The sequence below is a fragment of the Acartia tonsa genome, chromosome 15, assembly GCF_053477335.1.
Source record: "Acartia tonsa isolate MP-2025a chromosome 15, ASM5347733v1, whole genome shotgun sequence".
NCBI classification, from domain to species: domain Eukaryota; kingdom Metazoa; phylum Arthropoda; class Copepoda; order Calanoida; family Acartiidae; genus Acartia; species Acartia tonsa.
This window is the reverse complement of record NC_137274.1, coordinates 17,156,324-17,179,819: the sequence shown is the minus strand read 5'-3', so window position 1 is coordinate 17,179,819 and position 23,496 is coordinate 17,156,324. Positions and strand designations below refer to the sequence as shown.

Genomic DNA, 23,496 nt, shown 5'->3' with positions numbered 1-23,496 from the left:
AAAGGTGTGAGTTTTAAGGCTTAAAAACAGTAGTAGAACGATAATATTCACTAAATATGTGTATTCCTTATTGAAAAGAACCACAGACAAAAAAAAATTGTTTAAATGTAGCGATAATATTTTCGTTCTTCTACTGTTTTTAAGCCTTAAAACTCACACTTTTACGGAATTTTAGTACAACCTACCTCCCCCTTGGTGGAAAATGGTCTAAAATTAAAAACGAAATATTTTATACATTTTTTGGGGGATTTTTAATATGACTTTGAAAGATTTTTCACAATAATAATATTGGTGCTTTAGTGATAGCTGATTTTAAGAATCCACCTCTGAATTTTTTCTTTTCTAGAAGGAAGAAAGTGGTGGGGTAAAGAAAGAAGATCCTGTCTTATCTAATCAAAAGGTTTACCCTCCTTTAACTAGATATAATTAGATAGCTTTTTCTCTGTTAATATATCCACACAGATCCTATATCCATTGTCACAATTGCTGGTTATTTTATTAAGGAATCCCCTCCCCCCCCCCATCCCCCAACCTCCTCTCAAATTCATTTCAAAGCGTGGTATATCCCCACCCCCCTTCCTTCCTTCCAAGACTCAATCCATTTTAAAGGAGGATCACCTCATACCCGTGGTACAGTACATAGCAGACAACCAACCCTTTGATTGCCTAATCTTTGTCTTGAGATCCTCACTGTGCATGGTAATGAGTTGCGTCTGTTTGAGGCCGTGGCATTCCCCCTACTCAAACTATTTTATGTCCTGTGCCGAACAAAGCAGGTAAGTACCAACTAGGGTTGGGCCGGATATCCGGCCATTTTCAATATCCGGCCGGTTACTGGATATTTAAACTATACAGATAGCGGATATCCGGTAATTTGACCAGATATCCGGCCAAACCCTAGTACCAACTTTAACATCTTTGGTATGACGCGTAAAGGAGGATGAAATAAAGGAAAATGGTGAAGGGGCAGCAGCAGTCATGAGTAATGAAGAACAGCCAGAAAGAGGTCATCAGCTGAGTATTGATGAAGACCCTTCCCCCGCATATGCCTCCCAAGACTCTCAAGAAAATTCAGGAATAATTTTAGTTGTAAAACAAACAGTTAGACAGAAAGACCGATAGACGGACAGTCAAACAGACAGATAGACATACAGATAGACAAATGGACTGACAGACCGACGGACAGGCTTTCCAGTATGGCGTTGAAATCTGATTAATTTCCACAGATTAGAACCGGCTCTAAGACATACTGAAAAATAATGTATAACATTGTAGTAAAGACAATTTTCCACGAATATTAAAATAATATCTTAAAATTAATACTTGGGTTGTTGACCTCAGGGTCAACAAAACTGGTTTTATTCTTTAAATTTTTCATTTTAATATCCGCGGAAAACTGTCTGTAATATCATGTGATAAATAACTATTGTAATCTTTGTTGACAACATCCATAAGTAGCGAAGCAATAAAAAAGTCACGGATGGTCAAACAGACCAAGCAGATGTTCATTTGTCATGAAAAAGAAAGATAAATACCATGTAATAATTATTAGTCGACTATCTTTAATATCAGCCGATAAAATCACATTTTCTTCACTGCGTTATGGACTAATGGACGTACAGACTATTGCTACCAAAAACTGTATGGTATTTTTGTTAATTTTTCTATAAAAGATGATTAAATGTTTTTTTTTTGGATGGAACAAAAGTATTACTTTGTGAACCCAATCAGCCTTAACAGAAATTAAACATCTATTTCTTAATTGACTTGGGAAGTTTTTTTGTTAAATTATGCTTTAAAAAGTAGTTAGTATTAATAAAATGGATGTACTATTAATTAGATCTTACACCAGATTTTCATGTTCTATAATAAAATGTACTCTGTAGCGGGTTAAAAAAACGATCTCCCCCATACACCCCTTAATCCCATCCCCTTTACTCCTACTGGATTTAAGGCCCAACCAATAAAAACGGGGGGAAATGCAACCTAAATTGACGACAATTTTTCTCCTGTTATATAATCCACGTATATTCTACATCCAATGTTAAATGTCAATCACCCATTTTTTATGAGATCCTTTTGTACAGACACTAGTAAAATATAGGTTTTTTAGCCAAAAAAGATGAATACTCTGAAAATTCGACCAGATATCATTTATTTATGCCTATATAGAGAGCCCCACGTCTTTATTTAAATCATAAGTGCATGGCCTAATTTTTTTTCATATTTTATAATAAAACCCTCTATTTTCCAAAGATCTAACATCATTTCAACAAGTTTTATTCATTTATTTTATATGAAGTTCTTTTAAATCCACAAAAATATTTGGGTTTTTTTTGTATAGAAATAAATTAATTAACTAAGATGACATTCAAAATTTGAAATAAATTTCAAAGTATATAGATATTTCAAAAAAATTATTATAGCAATTCAGTTTCTCATACTGGAATAGGTCACTAGGACGAACGAACATTAACACTTATAGAATAATCATAATATATGTAAATATTCTAAATGTCAAAACAAAATTGGAGTAAATTTGTTGAAAAACTGAGTACGGACATTCTTGGAACGATTATACAGTTGCTACGTTTTCTAAATCATAAATACTTATCTACTACAGGAATCACCATGCAAAGTTTAAAATCATTAAGACAATTCTAAGATGCCCAAGTTAACGGAAAAAAACTATCCAGACGGACGAACAGACCGACACTATTTTCAGAAAAGTTTTGCTTTTAATGACAAATAACTTTGAATTTATAATTCATAATTAAAAATATGTTAATAAATATGTTTTACAAGTATTACAAAGACCTGTTTGTTCCTTCATTTGCACTTGATTTACAAGAACGAACAATGTTTCATTTTTCTCCATATCTTGGCAATTCTTGCCTTTTCTTTCACAAGCAACACAAATTATTTTGGATCTCTTCAATGATCTATTGCAAACTATGGCATCTTTGTTATTCGAGAATAAATCACACTAAGAATGAATTTTATTACTAAAAAGCTTCCCGGATTTTTCATTTTTTAACTTGCGGATTTTTTTCAATGAATTTTATAGTCAAAAAACACAATTTTACAGCTTTTTTTCAAGAAAAAATACACTCAAGTTCAAATGCATTTTATTCTTTAGGCCATGCACTTATGATTTAAATAAAAACGTGGCGCTCTCTATATAGGTATAAATAAATGATATCTGGTCAAATTTCTAGAGTATTCATCTTTTTGGCTAAAAAACCTATATTTTACTAGTGCAGACAGACAAACGCACGCACATCCTGTTACTAATACATTAATATGTTGTTAGAAACTATTTTTAAAAAATATTTGTAGAACTATAATTATTTTAGTACATGAAGCTATGTTGGAGGACAAAAGGAAACAAGATAAAGATATTATTTCTTTCAGGTAAACTAAGTATTTTTTTGGGAACTTGGACAAAGTAGCCTCGAACAAAGTAGCCCCGGGGCATTTACTTAAGAAAAGTGGCTTTCTACAGAGAATATGAAAATTTCTACTCAGAAAGAGAGACATAAAAACACACAAAATGACAGTCTGAGTCAGACAGAAAGGCGGACAGAAATTGTAAAAAAAAATTGAAAAAGTTGTTAAAAAGAATTAAAAATTCAAAAAAAAATCGCTCAACCACGATTTTAGTAAAATCCACCGATCCACTTTTTGTAAAATCTTCGAAATAAATGACAAAAGCCAGAAATAGCGTCATTTTTTGTATAATTCCGTAAATTAACTGTAGACACAACTCACCCAGAGCAGATGTAAATTCTTTTTAAAAAATAGGATCGCTGGGGAGGCAAAATTGTTTTTGTGAAAAATCCTCCAAAATCACATAAAAGATTCTACAAAAATTAAATAAAATCTTATGTTAAGAACCTTCATTTTTGTATATTTATTATGTGATTTTGGAGAATTTTTCACAAAAATAATTTTGCCTCGCTAGCAAGACAGATAGACAAACCATTACTTTCTTTGATGGATAGACCAATATATATTCTATATATACTCTTTGTAACATATCCTATTTTATTATGTAAAGTAGCAGTAGTGTTTTTTTTGTCTTTAGCTCCTTATAACTATTTTTTGGAGGGCTCCAAAGAAAATAGACACTAGAAAAAACACCCCTTATTTTCTTTTACTTAAAAGTTGAAAATGAGAAGGGGGCGAGTGCCACTCTCAAATGCCCCTAGAGGCCTCTAGTGGTGAAGACGCTAGTTAATATATACTCATTGTATTATATATTTATAATATATACTCTTTGTAATATTTATATATTTATTTAGTGAATGGGCAGTAAAGCAGACAGACATTTCAACTAATATATACTCTTTGTAATATTTATATATTTATTTAGTGAATGGGCAGTAAAGCAGACAGACAGGTCAACTAATATATACTCTTTGTAATATTTATATATTTATTTAGTGAATGGGCAGTAAAGCAGACAGATAGTTAAACTAATATATACTCTTTGTAACATTTATATATTTATTTAGTGAATGGGCAGTAAAGCAGGCAGACAGTTCAACTAATATATACTCTTTGTAACATTTATATATTAATTTGGTGAATGGGCAGTATAGCAGACAGGCAGTTCAATCCAAATATATACTCTTTGTATTATATATTTGTAATATATACTCTTTGTAATATTTATACATTTATTTAGTGAATGGGCAGTCAAGCAGGCAGACAGTTCAACTAATATATACTCTTTGTAACATTTATATATTTATTTAGTGAATGGGCAGTAAAGCAGACAGGCAGTTCAATCCTAATATATACTCTTTGTAACATTTATATATTTATTTAGTGAATGGGCAGTAAAGCAGACAGGCAGTTCAATCCTAATATATACTCTTTGTATATATATTTATAATATATACTCTTTGTAATATTATATATTTATTTAGTGAATGGGCAGTAAAGCAGACAGATCCAACTCCATCTCAGGAATGGATATATTATTACTTGGATGTTGCACCACATTTCTATGTACTCTGATAAAGTAATTCTCACAGCTGGCTTAAACAAAAAAGAGAAAGTATAGAATAGAATCCATGTAGACGATTCTACCTGGCTAGCCTGAAATAAAATTGGAACTTTTGAAAGTCCCAAAAGTCAGTATAGCTTTTAGTAAAAAACGCATGATTTAAGAAATTATCTGATATATTATTGAAATTAATGCCTTTTTTAATAATTTACTGAAAGCCATACCGACTGGCATTCAACCATTTATAATGGATTAAAACTATGTATAATTGCAAATTTGATTTAAACGTGAATTTAGTAAAAAATGACTAAGAAATATTTGGACAAAATATTTGAGGTTTTCAATTCTATACTTTACCTTCTTTGGGTTTAAATAATTATACCCTTCATCCACCCTCTTTACCTTATCCCTGGCCCTCCTACTGGATGAACAAACTGACCAATAAATAATGTCCATATTAGCTAGATGAATTGACAAAATTCCGTAAAGGTGTGAGTTATAGGGCATGGAAACAGAGCTGGATCTTTAAATCGTTTATAGGTGCGCTGAACCGAGGCGATTCATTTCAGCGCACCATCAGATTATTAATACCAATCTTTAAATCGAAATGGCATGGGGCGAATCGGCGCGGCCAGTGGCGCGCCAATGATACTCAGAAAGTACCATTGGTGCGCCAATCCGGGGTCATTTATTTAATAAATAAATATTTTTTTTAATTACTTTAATATTTTATTGCAAAACTATTGTGAAAAAATTTTTATAGTTATTTTTTAAATAAATTATATATTGTTTTATATAAAATAGCGTACTGACACGGCATTTTATATAAAATACCGTACTGACACAGCTTAAGTTGTACTGGCGCGGATCGATATTTTATTGAGTGTCGCCAGCGATCTATTAACACCGTGCCAAAAACCTTTTAAAAATCCATGTTTTATCGCAGTAGCTGTGGCGCACCATCAGCGCACCTCTGGTTCACCTTTGAATCGCCCTGATTCAGCGCACCTCTAAAACGATTCAAAGATCCAGCTCAGTAGTAGAACCATAATATTCACTAAATATTTTTCACTAATATTAATATTTTTGTCTAATATAGTTCTTTTCAATAAGGAATACACATATTTAGTGAATATTATCGTTCAACTACTGTTTTTAAGCATTAAAACTCACAATCTTTACGGATTTTAGACACAACCTACCTCTTTCCCCCTCCCCCCCCCCTTTATTTTCCCCTGTTAAAATATCCAAATAAATATTATATCCCTAATCTCAGGATACAGACAACAGAGATGATAATACACAAACTAAGACAAGGAATCACAATCATTTTTTCACTTATCAATAAATTTGTAGACAAATACAGATAAAGGGTGTTTAACAAAATACCAATCGCTTCACTTTTTTCAATATAAACCTTACAGTTTTAGTCCTAAACTAAAGAAAATTAATTCAATTCAAGCTCCAGCAATGACAATAAGAAAAAAATATTAAATTTTGAATTTTCTCATCTCTCCAGAGCGCTACAGCTGAAAGTGCATATTTTATTATAAAGAAGGTGTATCAACTTTTTCACTTTTTATTTAAGATAGCTAGCCGGCTCTTTTAGTAAGTAGTAGATGTAAAATTTTTCATAGAATTCAGATATGCAATCGGTTTTTTTGTAGACCTCTTATTTTTTAAGTAATTTAAGTTTTTTAAAAAAATAATTAAGTCTGTTTTAAGGTACTAAAACGCAACAAAATAAAAGAAGAAAATGGCCAGAATGAACCAAAATAGTAAGATCTTTAATTTGACGCCTTACTTTTAAAATTCTGTTAAGTAATTATTGAAAAAATCTATTTTTTAAATCTCGGTTTAATAAAAACTTTAAACCTAAATATTTTATCAAACAGACATAAAAATTATGGGTTCATATATACCTTTAGAATCAGAAAAATATTACGAATCCATTCTAAGCGAAATTGAAAAAGTTTAAAAAAATTGTAATAAAAAATAAAAAGTTTATTTTAAGAATTGTAACTACTAAACTAGCCAATCACAAATCGCGAAAATTGACGAATCGCGAAGCTTAACCTATAAAGTTAACCAATAGAATTACCAAAAAAAAAGGAGAACGTTCATACAATATATACAATAGATACTACAATAAATATAGTGATATTACAGAACATGTAAAGAATGAAAAATTATGAACAAATATGCATCAGTCTGTTTATAAACTTCAAAACAATGCAGTTAAAAATACATTATTGTTTCTTGTGTTTAAAAAATATCTGCTACATTGCATTGTCTTTTGTTTAGGTTTTGTTCAGGTTTTATTCAAGCTAACCCTTTAAAGCCGAAAATTATGATTCTTAAAATAAACTTATATTTTTTATTTTAGTTTTATAAAAGTTTTTCAATTTTGCTTAGACTGGATTCGTATTATTTTTCTCATTCTAAAAGTATATATGAACACATACTTTTTATGCCTGTGAGAGGATATTTTTAATTTCAAAGTTTTGATTAATCCGAGGTTAACAAAATAGATTTTTTCAATAATTACTTAACAGAATTTTAAAAGTAAGGTGTCAAATTAAAGATCTTACTATTTTTGTTCATACTGGCCATTTTATTCTTTTATTTTGTTGCGTTTTAGTACCTTAAAACCGACTTAATTATTTTTTTTAAAAACTTAAATTACTTAAAAAATAAGAGGTCTACAAAAAAACCGATTGCATATCTGAATTCTATGAAAAATTTTACATCTACTACTTACTAAAAGAGCCGGCTAGCTATCTTAAATAAAAAGTGAAAAAGTTGATACAACTTCTTTAGAAAAGTTTGTCTGTTTTTTAAAAGAACAAACCGTCTTAAGTACTTTAATTCTTGAAGATAGACCCTGTAACGACATAAAAAAGAAATACCTGGCTTTTTGATGCCAAATTGGCAAAAATTTAGTTAGAAATCTGGTTAATGTGTTTAGAAAGGTCTTTACATGCACCGCCAAAAACTCTGAACATTATGGGGTCTATCTACAAGATTTAAAGTACTTAAAACGGCAATATCTCCTTTTCTGTCAAAATATTAGTTTAAGTAATAGTATTATCCAGCAAACATGGAATAGGAACCATTTTTAATATCTTAAGTGATGAGATAGTGTTTAGTCAAGATTCAAACTCATCATCTTCTTTATGACGAATGGATGCACTAGCACTTTTTCTGTGCTAGACAAGCTATTTCGAGGGAAATTGTCAATTGAAGTCTAATTTTGGACTTTAACTTATTATATGTAATTTGGTATGCCCTAGAACATTTTAGTGTATTTTTAAAAAGATGATAATTTTTTTTTGTCCCCATCCAAATTTTTATAAGAGATTATAAAATGTTATGTATAAAATGATTGTGGTATTAAAAAGGAAATCTAATGTGAATAAATCTGCATCAAGCAACAAACTGACCAAAAACTTTGCTAGTCCTGACTGCACAGCTAAGGTTAGTTATGTTCTTGTTTTTTAGGTTTTTTTTGAAGAAATAAGTTAAAATTGGTGTAATTTTGGCTACAGTACAGCTAGAAGAATGGTTCTTACAGTTTTGGAATTGTGTCTGATCTAGCTCAATCCTAAACTATAAAGTATTAAGGTGTTTTTTTTGTCTGTAGCAAAGAATCTAGCTAACCGTTGAACCGATTGGGTTTTCCTCAACAGGGTAACTTCTCATAGGTTCCGGGAAGTTTTATAACTATTTTAGGGGAGGGTACCACCACCCTCCTAAGATAAATCACAAAAAGATAAAAAAAAGATTTACGTGGAGACTTGAATGCAACATAGAAATTATTAGAAAATTATAGACATTTGAAGTGCCTCTAGAGGCCTCTAGGGGCGTGGTCGTTAGTATATTATAATTTATACTCTTTGTAATATTTAGATTATATCAACTAACCCGGAGATTCAGGGAGGAGGCAATGTTATTAGTTCCTCTAGAGATGTAATACATACTCTTTGTAATATTTAGATTATATCAACTAACCCGGAGAGTCAGGGAGGAGGCAATGTTATTAGTTCCTCTAGAGATGTAATATATACTCTTTGTAATATTTATTTATATATAATATATATGTACTCTTTGTAATATTTAGATTATATTAACTAACCAGGAGAGTCAGGGTGGAGGCAATGTTATTAGTTCCTCTAGAGATGTAATATATACTCTTTGTAATATTTATTTATATATAATATATATGTACTCTTTGTAATATTTAGATTATATTAACTAACCAGGAGAGTCAGGGTGGAGGCAATGTTATTAGTTCCTCTAGAGATGTAATATATACTCTTTGTAATATTTATTTATATATAATATATATGTACTCTTTGTAATATTTAGATTATATCAACTAACCCGGAGAGTCAGGGTGGAGGCAATGTTATTAGTTCCTGTAGAGGTGTAATATATACTCTTTGTAATATTTATTTATATAATATATATGTACTCTTTGCATTATTTATATATAATATATATGTACTCTTTGTAATATTTAGATTATATCAACTAACCCAGAGAGTCAGGGTGGAGGCAATGTTATTAGTTCCTCTAGAGATGAATACATACTCAACAAATGCTCTGACAGGTAACATCAGGGTGGGAGGTGACATTGGGCACTGGTACCCAAAGTTTTATTTATCCATTAAAAATGTTGGTTGGTTGTTACAAACTAACACTGTTCAAACTTTACTATCAATGATTCAAATCTACAGAAGGGGATTTTTGTTTATCAGCATTGGTAATATAAATCAATTTATTGTCCATTATCTTATCCCTTAAGAATAATTAATTGATTGATTAATCAATTTGTTTATTAATTGATTGATTGATTTATTGATTGATTATTTGACTGATTTATTGCTTGATTATTTGACTGATTTATTGCTTGATTATTTTTGATTGATTGATTAATTGATTAATATATTTTTAATTTCAGGGCATATTTTGTTGTTGAGCTATGTGAAAGTATCAAGGTGTTGAAAGTTCAGATGGCCAATTTTGAACTTTACTCCTCCTCACCAAAAGAATTTAGGTATAAATTAAGTTTCCAGTATGGCTTTGAAACCGATTAATATCAGCTAGAATTAGAAACAGTTCTCAGCCATACTGAAATATTGTTCGGCATCTTGGGGCTAAAAAACTGGTTTCAATTGTATATTTTATATGTCTGGAAAGCTGTTAATAATATGATGCGAGAGAGAAGTAACTATTCCAGTATAGCTTCAAAACCGACTAATATCCGTTGGATTAGAGCCAGTTCTCAGCCATCTTTTTTTCGCCATCTTGGGGCTAAAAAAACTGGTTTTAATTGTACATATTAAATGTGCGGAAAGCGTTTTATAATATTATGCGAGAAATAACTATTCCAGTATGACTTTGAAACCGATTAATATCCGCTGGATTAGTACCGGTTCTATGCCATACTAAAAAATCATATAAAGCATTGGATTACTGACAATTTTCCACACATATTAGAATTAAAATCATAAAGTAATAACCAGTTTTGTTAGACCGGAACTTCGGCTGTATCTATTTTTCAAATTCTTGTTTAAATGTTTTCTTGTTATATGCAAGGCCCTTGATACCTCAAAAACAATGGTTTCTAATGGTTTAAGCCGGATACCGGATATCCGGATAATTTATACTGCCCGATATCCGGTTCCGGCTGGATATCTAGCCAACGTTAGATTTCCGGCAAATTACGGGGTATCCGGCCGGAAAACCGGATACCCAGCATTAAAAATCTGCCGGATAGTTTCAATATCTGGTATCCGGCCGGAGAGTCAAAATGGCCGGATATCCGGCCCAACTCTAAGGACCATAAGGCTCAAGGCTATGCGTGGAGCATCTTTAAAATACAGTTCTATTTTTTTTCAGAGTATCAATTGGGCACACCTATCCTGGACGAGATAAAGACTGGGTCCAGTTTGGCACTTTTGAATATAAGGTGAGAATTATTGGGGGGGGGGGGGGGGGGTAATGCAACCATCCCGTAATCAATGCGCAAATTTCGTTATGAAAAATGGCATAAGTAATTCTTGGTAGGTCTATTTTCCCTAAATCGAAAAAAAATTGGAAATATAACGACTTGCGGCTTAGCCGTTTAATCATTTTTTTGGCCAATCTACACATCATACTCTTGGCCGCCGTTTTTAGCCGGTTCTAGCCAGAAAGCGACTGGTACTAGAAATTTCAAAATGTTCCTAGTAACGAATATCTTCAAAAATCTATGAATTTTAAAGGCTGCTATCTGCCAAACGGCTGAACGTATCCCGTGTTAAGCGGCATAAGAAGGACTACAAAAAATCTGGGTTATAGTCCCTTTCGTGGCTCGTATCTTCGTATTTTCACAGTAGCATTTTTCCTATTTCTAGCCCCTGCGGGGCAATCACCTAACCCAATATAATCTAACCTAATGTGAAATAACCTATCAAAATCCATATTGAAAATCGTTGCCACGAAAGGGACTATACCCAAAATCTGGAAGAACCAAGTTCCAATGATGCACAGGGAAAGCTTCTCTTAAGAAAAAACGCGTAAAATAAGTCTTTTTCGTGCATTTATGTGAACTGAGAGATCACTGTGTATTTTTAACATGGAGACTTTTCTATATTTAGGGTCGGTCCTTACGTCCGTCATAGATGGTTAGCTTTTTTCGTCATGTCAGAATTGTCCTATCGATTTCCAACTTTGCATGGTAATTCCTTCAGTAGTTAGGTTCGATTTAGCGTTAGAATTATCTAATCAACTCTAGTTTTCTGAAATATAAGTACCATTTTTGTGTTATTTGTAGTTTAAGAACTACTTTTAAAAATGTGAGAAAAGTTGAAAAGTTTTAAGTCTGTTGGAGTGAGAGGTCAACTTATAAAACAAAATATTAATATTTTTTTTCAAATATGCAAATAACATTCAAAAAGATGCATATTTTGTTTTGAATGACAGAACAACATGTTTTTGCTGAATTAACTTGTCCTTCGGTTTGTCATTCATGCTACAAAATTATAAATATTAAGACATACATTAAAACATATCAAACATACATTTTCACACTCTTCATTTAACAATCTTCTATTCACTTTTTGTGCTTCGCTACTCATAGATGTTGTTTTTTACATTTAAAAGATAAGAATATTTCCAGTATTGATTCGAAAACGTTTAATATCCGCTGGATAACAACCGGAAAACTAAATTAGAGTTGGGCCGGATATTGAAAATGTTCCGATATCCGGCAAATTACTGCATTTCCGGCCAGATCAAAGAAGATTCTATGGGCCAGATAACCCAATATCCGACATATCAGAAATCAGCCGGATATCCGGCCCAACTCTAAACTAAATAACATGTTATCAGTAAAAACAAAACATAAGATAAAACATAAAATGAACAGTTACAGTTATTTGTTCATCATGAACAAATATTTTATTAAAATTTTAATCTTTATATTTTTATTTGTCAATGTTTCTTCAAGGGATGTTTTAATAAATAAATGAATAATCCGTCCGTCCGGGACATTTAGCTCTTTTAAAATTTAAACAAGTTAAAATTGTCCTATTAATTTCAAACCTTGCATGATAATTCCTATAACAATTAGGAATCGAAGCAACTCTATAATCATTACCAGAAAGTCCCTACGTCCATTTTAAACATGACGATTTTTCACTTTTTTGACAACAATTTTTGTATGTTATAATTTTCCTACTCATCTTATTTTTGGATTACTGATTCCTATTACTAAGTACAAAGTACACTGTTATAAGCAAAGCATCTCTATTATCTAATCCAAAAATGTAAGCATGACCTTAAACAGTATCCTGTATTTAGAATTTTTTTCAACAAATTTACTTACAATTTTGTTAATGCATTAGCATTATGCTTATTCCGTTCGAGTGTTCATAATAGTTTGTCCTACCATTTCAGGGCTTCGCTTTTACGGATGTTGTTATCCTTGTTTTTATGTCATGAAATGTTTGTTTAAGAATTGCTCTAGTTATGCTAGGTTTTTTAGCTTTAGAATTTGATAACTGCTGAACTGATTAAGTTCTTCATTTTATGGAAGCTTCGTAAAAGTTCCTGGCTGGTTTTAGGCTATTTTCCTACTTTCCTTACTGTCAAAGCAGGTTTTCTGCCATATACAGTGTGTTTTTTTTTATGAGAACTTTTTTGAAAGCAATTTTACCCCACTTATAGTTATCAGAATTGAATGATTAATGGCTTATTTTCTTCGTTTTTTAAGGGAAATTATGAAACAACAAAAAAAATTACAGTAAAGTTAAAAATTAAAAACTTAGGTGTCAACATCTAAAAATGGTTTTAGCGCATTTTTCTTATGCTCAAATAATCAACCTTTTGCAAGAATGGCTGCTAAACACTTCAAAGTTGAGATATAGAGCTAAAAATGTATACAGATACTATTAGGGACATGTACTAGAACATATCAAAGTTTGAAGGTCATATCTCAACCAGGGAGGGAGTACTGGCCCCCCAAAGTCGACTAAAGAAAATTCATTTTTTTAAGAAAAATGCGCTAAAACCATTTTTATATGTTGACACCTAAGTTTTTAATTTTCAACTTTACTGTACTTTTTCAACAAAAAGTGTAATTTTTTTTTGTTGTTTCATAATTTCCCTTAAAAAACGAAGAAAATAAGCCATTAATCATTAAATTCTGATAACTAGGTATAAGTGGGGTAAAATTGCTTTCAAAAAAGTTCTCATAAAAAAAAACACACTGTATTTGTGTTCTTCGAATACTAAAACTCTATCCCATTATTCCTTATGTCTTTGTGTGGAAGACGACATTTTGGACAATGACATTGTCAACAGGGATCAAAAGTGGATAAGACAATGGCTGATAAATTTATGTACATCCCCAATAATGATACACAAAATTACCCCTTCTTTAGATAGAAAATTAATGGTTGCAACATTTGAACCACAACTTAATAAATCAACCAATCAAAATTCACTAGTCACCAAAGTAATCAAGCAAACGAATAAGAAAACGTTATTTCAAACTTTTGGGACTGGTGTAATGAACAGCCAATTGTCCCCTCTCTCTCCAGGGTAAAGTTATTTATTAAAACACATTTAGTGAACTTAATGTACAAGTTGAAGGAAATAAACTCAGGTTATAACTTTTTAATCAAAATCATATCTTGGACCAAAGTCATAAATTATAATTTCAATCCACAAAAGGGGTAATTTTGTTTATTAATTTAGGTGATTGACATAAATTTATTGTTCAATGTCTTCTCCCCTATGATCCCTTGAAATAATTCTTATTCTTTACATCATTGTTTCCAGGGATCTAAAGGGATAAGACAATAGAAGATAAATTGAAGTATTTTCCCAATAATGATGCACAAAATTACCCCATCTGTAGATTACAATAAGTGGTTAAAACTTTAAACTAGCAGACAGTAAAGTCAATTATAAATCATTTATGTTGGTTGAAAATAAGATTTTTTTTGTTGATTTAAATATTCTAATTAATACCACCTATGTAATTTTTTCACCTCTTGTTTTAGTATCATTTAATGATGGTCCATGGGGTAATAAATTTAAAAATAAATATTTTAGTGTTAAATTACAGATTATTTGATGAAACATAACATGGTAATGATTAACTTTCTTTAAACTGATTCTGTTTTTATTTTTAAAATTAACTAAAATTTGTTAATAATAGATCTTGTTAAAACTAAAATTTGATAAATCGCACATAGTTCTACAAATAATTTCATGTTAATCTTAGTTTTACACTTTCCTCCAACTCTGGTAAACCTGTACTAACTGGAACCTTTGGAGCTAGTTTACCTGTTGGAATTGTGGCTCCATCTTTAGGAATTTATATTCTTTTTTACCAGTTATCTGTATATGAAAGTAGCAGGATGTCTATAATCTATATGTGTAGAAAAGTATCTTGCTAGCCACTGAGTCAATATGGTTCTCCTTTACAGCGAAGCTTCTTTTTAAGTACAGTTACAGGAACTGTTACATATATTTTGGAGGGGGGAACTATACCCTCCAAAATATTTAATCTTTACAAAAAAATTATCAAACTAAAATTTACTTTTTAAAAAAAATGAAATTTAATGAGAAGGGTTAACTTACCCCAAACTCCCCTGTATTCCCTGAAATGCCCATATAGGCCTCAAGGGGTGTTGGCTAATTTGTTGTTTAGTTATTATTATGTTTTGATTTTTATTTTAAAAAGTTCCCCAGTGCCTTATTACAAATAATCTGCCTACGAAATTTAAATTTTAGATCTTAAGTAAGTTAAAGCCCCCTCTCCTCCCTCACATTTTCCAATAAAAAGTAAGATATTTCATAGGTAATTATAAGGGTCCTAGGAAAATGCAGAAGTCCCAAATGTGGGAGTGGAAACTAACCTAACCTAACCTATTTTAAACTATCTTAAAGGTTTTCAAATGCTTAACCCCTGCGGGGGGCTTATTTGTATATTCATATTTCCACCTAACCTAACCTGTATAAGAATATTTAATTACATTATTATTTTAACACTCCTATGTTTGTCCACTCCGCCGTTTGGGACTCTTTGATTTTCCTGAAACCATTATAAGCCTTCAATTCTAAAGAATTATAAGATAATTTAGACTCAGATAGTAAAGATGCTGTATATACATGGGAGGATGTTGCTACTTTGACTATTTCCAAGAAAGATAATACTTGCTATGACATCACCTGGAATTCTGATCACATTTCTCAGCTAGAAGATTGCTTTGACCAATCAGGAATTTTAAACTAATGCCTAATTTCTATTTTTTAATTAGGGAAATGATTCAAATTAAAATATTCTGTTTTTATTTTGGCTAAATTTTCCCAATAGTTTAAATATTACAATATAGATGTGTTCTGGTATGGTGGACCTGAACAGTTTCCTCAATATTTTCCAATTAATGAGTCGGTGACATTGAAACAAGTTGCATATCTGCCTGGAGATATGGTTCATTCACATTTTGGTGGTGTTGTCGAGCCTTATTGGTTGAACAGTTTTGGAGGTGCTGTTTATGCTGCCCCTTACCAACCCTTATTCTACTCTTGGAATCATAATTTTCACAACAACTGGTGTTTGTCAAGTAAAAGATCCAATCCTTATTTTCATCAAGAGTCTACTAGTATTGAATTAAAGTATATCATATGTGGAGAGGAGAATGCCAAGCTAATGCATACATATTCTGCTGCAAACTTGTGGCTTCAGCCTAAATCTATTCCAAATGAAAGAATGTTTACACATCCAATATGGTCCACCTGGGCACAGTTGAAAACAAATGTAAACCAAACAAAGGTACTTGCTTATGCTGATGAAATCATTGAAAATGAATTCTCCTTCAGTCAAATTGAGATTGATGACAGATGGGAGGCTAACTATGGAGATGCTGAGTTTGATAAAGATAAATTCCCAGATGTTGCTGATATGGTTCAGAAGCTACATGACAAAGATTTTCTTGTCACACTCTGGACACATCCATTCATAAATGCAAACAGCAAAGTATTTTCTGAAAATTCTGAATTTATGGTTATGACACAAAAATCCAAGTACATAGGAGAAGATAATAAACAATTACCTGGCCTAACTCTCTGGTGGCAAGGCTTTGAAGCTGGTATCATTGACTTCACCAGGGAAGAGGTTGTTAATTGGTGGACAGGAAGATTAGAGGCTCTTCTTAATGCAACTGGTATTGATTCTTTCAAGTTTGATGCAGGTGAAAATAGTTTTCTACCAGAAAGATATGTGCTAGGAGCTGGGGATGGTTTGCAGGGAGTATCTACAAGATACACCAATAGTTACATGAATGCTGCAGCTAAATTTGGAAATCTGGTTGAAGTTAGAGCATCTGCATTAACTCAAGAACTGCCAATATTTGTCAGAATGCTGGACAAATATTCCCGATGGGACTACCTCAATGGTTTGAAGAGCCTGATTCCTACACTATTGCAATTTGGCCTTGTAGGCTATCCATTTGTGTTGCCAGATATGGTTGGTGGCAATGGATATGTCATTCCACCTAGCAGAGAGTTGTATATTAGATGGATGCAGGCTAATGTGTTTATGCCAGCAATTCAGTTGTCCTACACTCCTTGGAGATATGATTTGGAAGTAGTTGATCATTTCAAACAACTGATAAGTCTTCATGAAGAGTATGCTCCATATATTATTGAGCTAGCACACGCATCCACAGAAACAGGTAAAATTTTAAATATAATAACAATTTATACTAAATTTATTTTTATTGAAAATGTAATATATTCAAAATAAATGTTATCAAGGTCTTGGAATCAACCGCCCAATTTGGTGGAGTGACCCAGAGGATAGAACTGCGCTTAGTATAGATTCAGAATTTTTGTTGGGTGATAGAATTTTAGTTGCTCCTGTGTTGGATGAGGGTGCTGTTGCAAGAAATATTTATCTTCCCAAAGGCCAATGGACTGACATGGTACTGAATACAAATGTTACAGGAAATTATTGGATCTAAAATTCATCTCCAAAACTAGTATTCAGATCTTTTTTTCCTATGAAAAATATTTAAGTTTACATCAAAAATATTATTATGTTAATTTTATTAAAGCAAATTCCCGGCGCTAAGTGCTTTCCTCTGTATTTGTCCTAAAAATTAGCACTTAGACCTCCAAACTTTTTTTCAAATGATCCATAATTTTTTTTGCAGGACCAACATGGTTGTATGACTACCCAGCTGACTTATTTACTCTTCCTTACTTTGTTAAAATTTGATTTTTTATCAATAAATATTTGCAATTATCTTGTTAGTTTTTATTCTTCTTAAAATTATGAAATTACTTGCCTTCATCAAAAAGTAGAGATGAATAAAAATAGCCTTCCACCATCCTGGGACCAATATGAAGTTTCTCTAAAATGGAGTTACCCATCAGTTTTCAGTAGTGATTGAAATCTTATGCTACAGACAAAAAATAAAATATTATATATAATAGAACTAGCAGGTTGTGCTCTTAGCATCTAGGGTCTTTAAATTCAAAGGGATAGGAAGGGCAAAATATTTTTATAAAAATAATAAAGCATAAACCATAATGAGACATATCTGAAACTTCCCTCAAATGGAGAGCTCACTCCGTTCAGTATGTATTGAAATCTTAAGCTACAGACAAAAAAAACCTGCTACTTTCTGACTAATCACTTGTTTTTGATAGTATTTTCAAAATTTATGTGGTTAAAAGTATCAAAATTCAGGTTGTTCTAGGGGATTTTTAATATTTATTTTTTTCCTTACATCTTGGAAGTCATATTTCTATAAAGTTCAATTTTTGTTCTGTTACTGTATGCAATATGTCTGCTATCTATTGAAAGCAGAAGTGACAGCTTGTACAAACACCAAAATTAATTCGAGAAAAAAAATCACAAAACCAATATATGATTTTAAGCTGTCATTTGGGGGGCAACACTTGGTAGAATTGAAGACCTTTTTATCTTCCCCCCCAAATATTATTTCAAATTTATTTAAATTAGTGTGTTATTTAAAAATAAATTTTGCTGGGGACAAAGAAACAAATTTTGAACCTAAGAAGAATTTCTTAATAATTGAAGCTCATCTAAATCATCTTTTTCTGAACATTAAAAAGCTGTCTATGTATTTGTCTTTAAATCTTAATCATATCAAATTTGAAAGGACACCAAAATAGCCTAAAACTATACCCAAACTTGTGTATAAAAATAGAACAGCATTAAACCATCTCAGGACCTATAGGTTTGTTTTAATACATTTTTTATTACTTTTACTGAATGTGTCACAAGGATATCTGTTTATCTACTGCATTACCTACAGTTTACTGTTCTTTTTTTTCCAGGATGAGAGATCTATTCAGACATTCAATAGTGATGCAGCTACAAATGTGGTTGGAAAATATGCCAAGGTAAACTATACATTTTTTTATTTAGATGGTCAATTAGTCAGAATAATCCATTATTACTTTAGATTGTCATTTAGACACAATAATCAATTATTACTTTAGTTGGTCAATTAGTCAGAATAATCCATTATTAATTTAGATGGTCAATTAGTCAGAATAATCCATTATTAATTTAGATGGTTATTCAGACACAATAATCCAATATTACTTTAAATGGTCAATTAGTCAGAATAATCCATTATTACTTTAGATGGTCAATTAGACACAATAATCCATCTATTTTATACAAGGGTCCTAATGGATAAAATAAAGGATAATGTACGCTAAACTAGGGTGGGGCCAGATATCCGGTGTGGTCGGATATCCGGCCATTTTCAATATCCGGCCGGATACCGGATATTGAAACTATCCGGCCGGATATCCGGCAATATAATCTTTTATATTTTACAACAAAAATCTCAGTTTTTTTTTATCTTAAATGGCTTTAATTTTCTTATTATTAAAGCCAGAACAATTTTTTCTGAATATATGTTTATCTTCATGTAAATTTTATATTAGAAATCTCAAAACATAAATTTTGGCGGTGGCAGCAGTACTTGGCAGCTGCCAGCCGCAAACCGACGGTTGGCATGTAAACGGCAACGGATTTTATGAAATTGTAATATGTCATGAAGATATATAAAAAAGCCTAAGTTTAAAATTTGAAATCTTCAAGTAAAAAATTTGCGGTCACAGGAACCGTTTAAAGATATCTTGAGACCTGGAGGTTCAGGACTTGCAGTATTATACCTGGTACCACTATAGGATATTTTAGTATTAGATAACATGAAATGCTTTGTTTAAGTAAAAAAATATTTTTACTTTTTACCTGAATGACCTTGCCAGATTTGCTGGTATCCTGTGCCCGCCAGGAAGGAGGTATTAAAAAAATTTCAACTCTCAGTTATGTGTCATACCCATATTTTGAAAGTCACTCAGTTATAGCCCTCTACCTTTTATACACAAAAAATGGGATAGAAAAAATCTGAGGGGGGGGGGGGCAGGCATTCAACGCCACCTCCCCGCCCATCCTCAAACCGTTGATATTACAGATTGAGAGTAGTAATAGTTAATTAGATTTATTTGCTAAGCCTTTTTTGTCTGTAGAGAAGGATCTCGCTAACCGCTGAACCGATATGGTTCTCCTTTAGAGTGAAGCTTCTTATAGGTCCCAGGGTGGTTTTAGGCTGTTTGATTTTTATAAAAAAAAAGTCGTTGTAAGGTTTTAAGTTATTTTTCTGCTCTTTCATGTCCCTTCTAATATCCCAAGATACTAGGGACGCAGCCGCTAGTATAATATAAAACACCAGTTTATGAAGAAATTTTTTTTGCGGGTATAGTCCCTTTCGTGGCAACGCCCCTTAAGGAGCAATTATTCGTATTTTCACAGTAGCGTATCTCCCATTTCTAGCCGCTCGCGGGGGACTCTAATCTTGCGGGGCCACCTTACGGGGAAATCACCTTACCAAATATAACCTAACCTAACCTAAAATAACCTATTAAAAGCAATTTAAAAAATAGGATGAATCGCCCCTTAAGGTGCGTTGCCACGAAAGGGACTATATCCTTTTTTGATACTTTAATATGTAGTAATTTGGCCGGATAACCGGATATTTGCCGGATATCCGGTGTTAGCCGGATATCCGGCCAATAAAATATCCGGCCCAACCTAAACACAGACAGACATACACACAGAAAGACAGATATACAAACAGAAAAACTCACAGAAATACAGACAGAGCTACAGATAGATATTCAGACACACATACAGACATAAACACAGATAGACTAGACATACAGACATAAATACAGCCATTCATACAGCCATTCATACAGACAGACAGACAAAGTAAATTATAGATTAATCTTGTCTAGGTAGAGATATTGTCCCACCATGGGGCTGAGCATTACTGTCCTATCTCAATGTTCAAAGTTTTTGGAATTCCAGAAATTGATTTAATTTCAGGTAAAAGACACTCAATTTTTATTATTATCCAATTGAAGTACCCCAAAGTAGTGTTCTAGGACCAATCCTGTTATTATTTTCTAGGAGAAATAGAGGAGGAAGAGGGGGATGAACCCGAAGATGAAAATCTAACAGAGCTAGCAAATCAAGGAAATTAAATAATTACATTAAAAAAACAGCCTTACTTTCCATGACCAATAAGAAGTTACATTGTAAAGGAGAACCTTGTCATTTCAGCAGTTAGCAAGATCCTTTGGTTATACAGAAAAAAATTCAATTACTTTTATATAAAGATTATTTGATTGTTGTGAAGGAGGAGATAAGACAAGTGAAAATCCAATTGTGAAGAGTGTCAAGACCATTGTTGATGTTTTAAGAAATGTTGTCTTCAAAAGTCCCCAAAATTCCAGGTTGTTACCTACAATCACATCTCAGGGGGGCCAGGTGTTACCACTAGTAATATCTTTATTTATTGCACAAGCCCGAACCTGGAGTCAATCTTTAGTATGGTGTACTCTTTGTAATATTTGTGTAGTCTGAAAACTGATGGCGACCAGACCTACAATTGTATAGCTATTTGTGAATGGGAGTAAAAAATTTATTGAATCCGAACCATGGCTTCATGGTTCTCCCTGAAAAAGCCTTTAGGAGTAGAATCAGGAACTTGTCCATTTCAACATATCTCTTTCCTAGCCTGAGAAAATCTATAAAAAAAAACTCTTTAAATTGGACAATACTCAATAAATTGGGTTTTTTTTCAGTCATTTCTAAGGCAAGGAACGAGATATTTTTAAACTGACAAAAGTTCCTGATTCAAATCCTCAGGGCCATTTTTGGGAGCATCATGAAGCCATAGTTCTATACAAATGTATGTGTGGTCGCCAGCGGTTGTCAGACTTAAGATAAATCTTAAATCATGCAGTGCAGATAAAAAGGTCCAAAATCGACCCATCCTAAATTATATAATATATATACTCTTTGTAATATTTATTTATCTAGTATAATCCTGGACCTGGAGTCAAGCTCGCTGTCAGGCTCTAGTATGGTGTATGAGCTTGCACTGGGTAGCCTGGACAACCTTGCAGCGGAGAGAACTCAGATGCTGGAATACCTACTCGCCACAGGAATTATAATCAAGCAGGGATATTTAGGGATAAGATATTACACAATAAATCAATGGTCATCCAAATTTAATATGAACAAAATTGCCCCTTTTGTAGATTAAATTTATTGGTTGAAAAGCTTGTACACTAACTACTAACTTTCAATAACAAATCATCATTCAATAAATGTATCTAAAAATATTGAGCCAATGATGAGAACTTTGGATACAAGTGTAAGTTCCAGTCCAATGTTCCATGCCTCCCTGATGCTTAAATCATAAGTGTAGAATTGCTTGATGATAATATTTGTGTACATAGAGTATGCCAGTGTGTCTGTATATTTGACCTCCATGCCAACATTAAGTTCTGCCCTCTTCCAGTTTTGTACCTGTGCTGCAGGATTCCAGCTACCTCCTGATACTGCAGGTTTCCAGCAACCTCCGGGTGCTGCAGGTTTCCAGCAACCTCCAGATGCTGCAGGTTTCCAGCTACCTTCAGGCAACAACAACTTGGTATCAGGGATATTAAGTGATATAAGCAGTGGGGGGGGGGTCAATCTAGCAGTATTCCAACTTTTCAACCAATAGTTTTAATCTGCAGAAGAGGAAATTTGATTTTTTATTATTAGGTAGGTACATCAATTTACCGGCCATTGTCTTATCCCTTGAGATCCTCTGGGGATAAATCCCCAAAGGATATTATATAAAATCTATAGATTAAAATTATTGGTTGAAAAAATTAAAAAAACTGATCAGGATTTAATAATGTTACTCAAAATTTTTATGATAAGAGATGAGAAAGCCTGTTTCAAAACTTTGGGTACCAGTGTAATTTACAGGCCAATGTCCCCTTCATCACCCATGATTGGTGATCACTAACATGTAAAATTATTTGTTAAGTTACTCAATGACATTTATTTAAATCGGGTATCTAAAGGGATAATACAATGGCCGATATATTGATGTGCATCCCCAATAATGATGCACAAAATTACCCCTTCTGTAGATTACAATTAGTGGTTGAAACGTTTGAACAATACTAGTTTGAACTAACCAGTCAAAATCAATATAATTCCCAAAGTTATTGAGCCAATGAATAAGAAAACGTTATTATAAAACTTTGGGGACTAGTGTAATATACAGTCCAATGTCTTCTCCCTCCATGTAGGTAAATGTAAAATAGTAGTTCTAAAATAGTAAGGCTTTTTGAAAGCCACAATATTCTTAAAATCTAAATTGTTGTCAAATCAGTTGAATCTCTGAATCCTGTGACGGTCATAGCTCCAGCAAGGACCCACAGTCCAGTGGCTGCCTGGAGGTGGATGGCTTTTCTTCAGGTGATAAAGTGGACCATAGCTACTCAAATATTTTTTTTTACACGCTCAAATATTTTTTCCCACGATCAAATGTTTTTTCCCACGATCAAATATTTTTTCTCGCAAGTAA

At 32.4% G+C, this 23,496-nt stretch overlaps 2 protein-coding genes across 2 annotated transcripts in view; both read left to right on the top strand.

Moving 5' to 3' along the window:
• The window catches only part of LOC145306958 (uncharacterized), a 37,185-nt gene that overhangs the window by 2,582 nt on the left and 11,107 nt on the right, over positions 1-23,496 (top strand). The window contains exons 4-19 of the mRNA XM_080149299.1: positions 347-400; positions 952-1,075; positions 3,357-3,414; positions 4,935-4,976; positions 6,293-6,334; positions 8,419-8,491; positions 9,538-9,626; positions 9,978-10,073; positions 10,919-10,988; positions 18,881-18,946; positions 20,858-20,948; positions 21,033-21,100; positions 21,264-21,358; positions 21,948-22,072; positions 22,370-22,549; positions 23,302-23,387. Of these exons, the coding sequence (XP_080005425.1) occupies positions 347-400; positions 952-1,075; positions 3,357-3,414; positions 4,935-4,976; positions 6,293-6,334; positions 8,419-8,491; positions 9,538-9,626; positions 9,978-10,073; positions 10,919-10,988; positions 18,881-18,946; positions 20,858-20,948; positions 21,033-21,100; positions 21,264-21,358; positions 21,948-22,072; positions 22,370-22,549; positions 23,302-23,387 (1,359 nt within the window). The remainder of the gene's footprint in view (positions 1-346; positions 401-951; positions 1,076-3,356; positions 3,415-4,934; positions 4,977-6,292; positions 6,335-8,418; positions 8,492-9,537; positions 9,627-9,977; positions 10,074-10,918; positions 10,989-18,880; positions 18,947-20,857; positions 20,949-21,032; positions 21,101-21,263; positions 21,359-21,947; positions 22,073-22,369; positions 22,550-23,301; positions 23,388-23,496) is intronic.
• On the top strand, positions 15,886-17,819 carry LOC145307394 (alpha-galactosidase MYORG-like). Its single transcript, XM_080149810.1, has 3 exons — positions 15,886-17,247; positions 17,330-17,520; positions 17,730-17,819. Exons 1-3 carry the CDS (start codon positions 16,002-16,004, stop codon positions 17,790-17,792), a joined length of 1,500 nt encoding a protein of 499 aa, XP_080005936.1. The 5' UTR covers positions 15,886-16,001; the 3' UTR covers positions 17,793-17,819.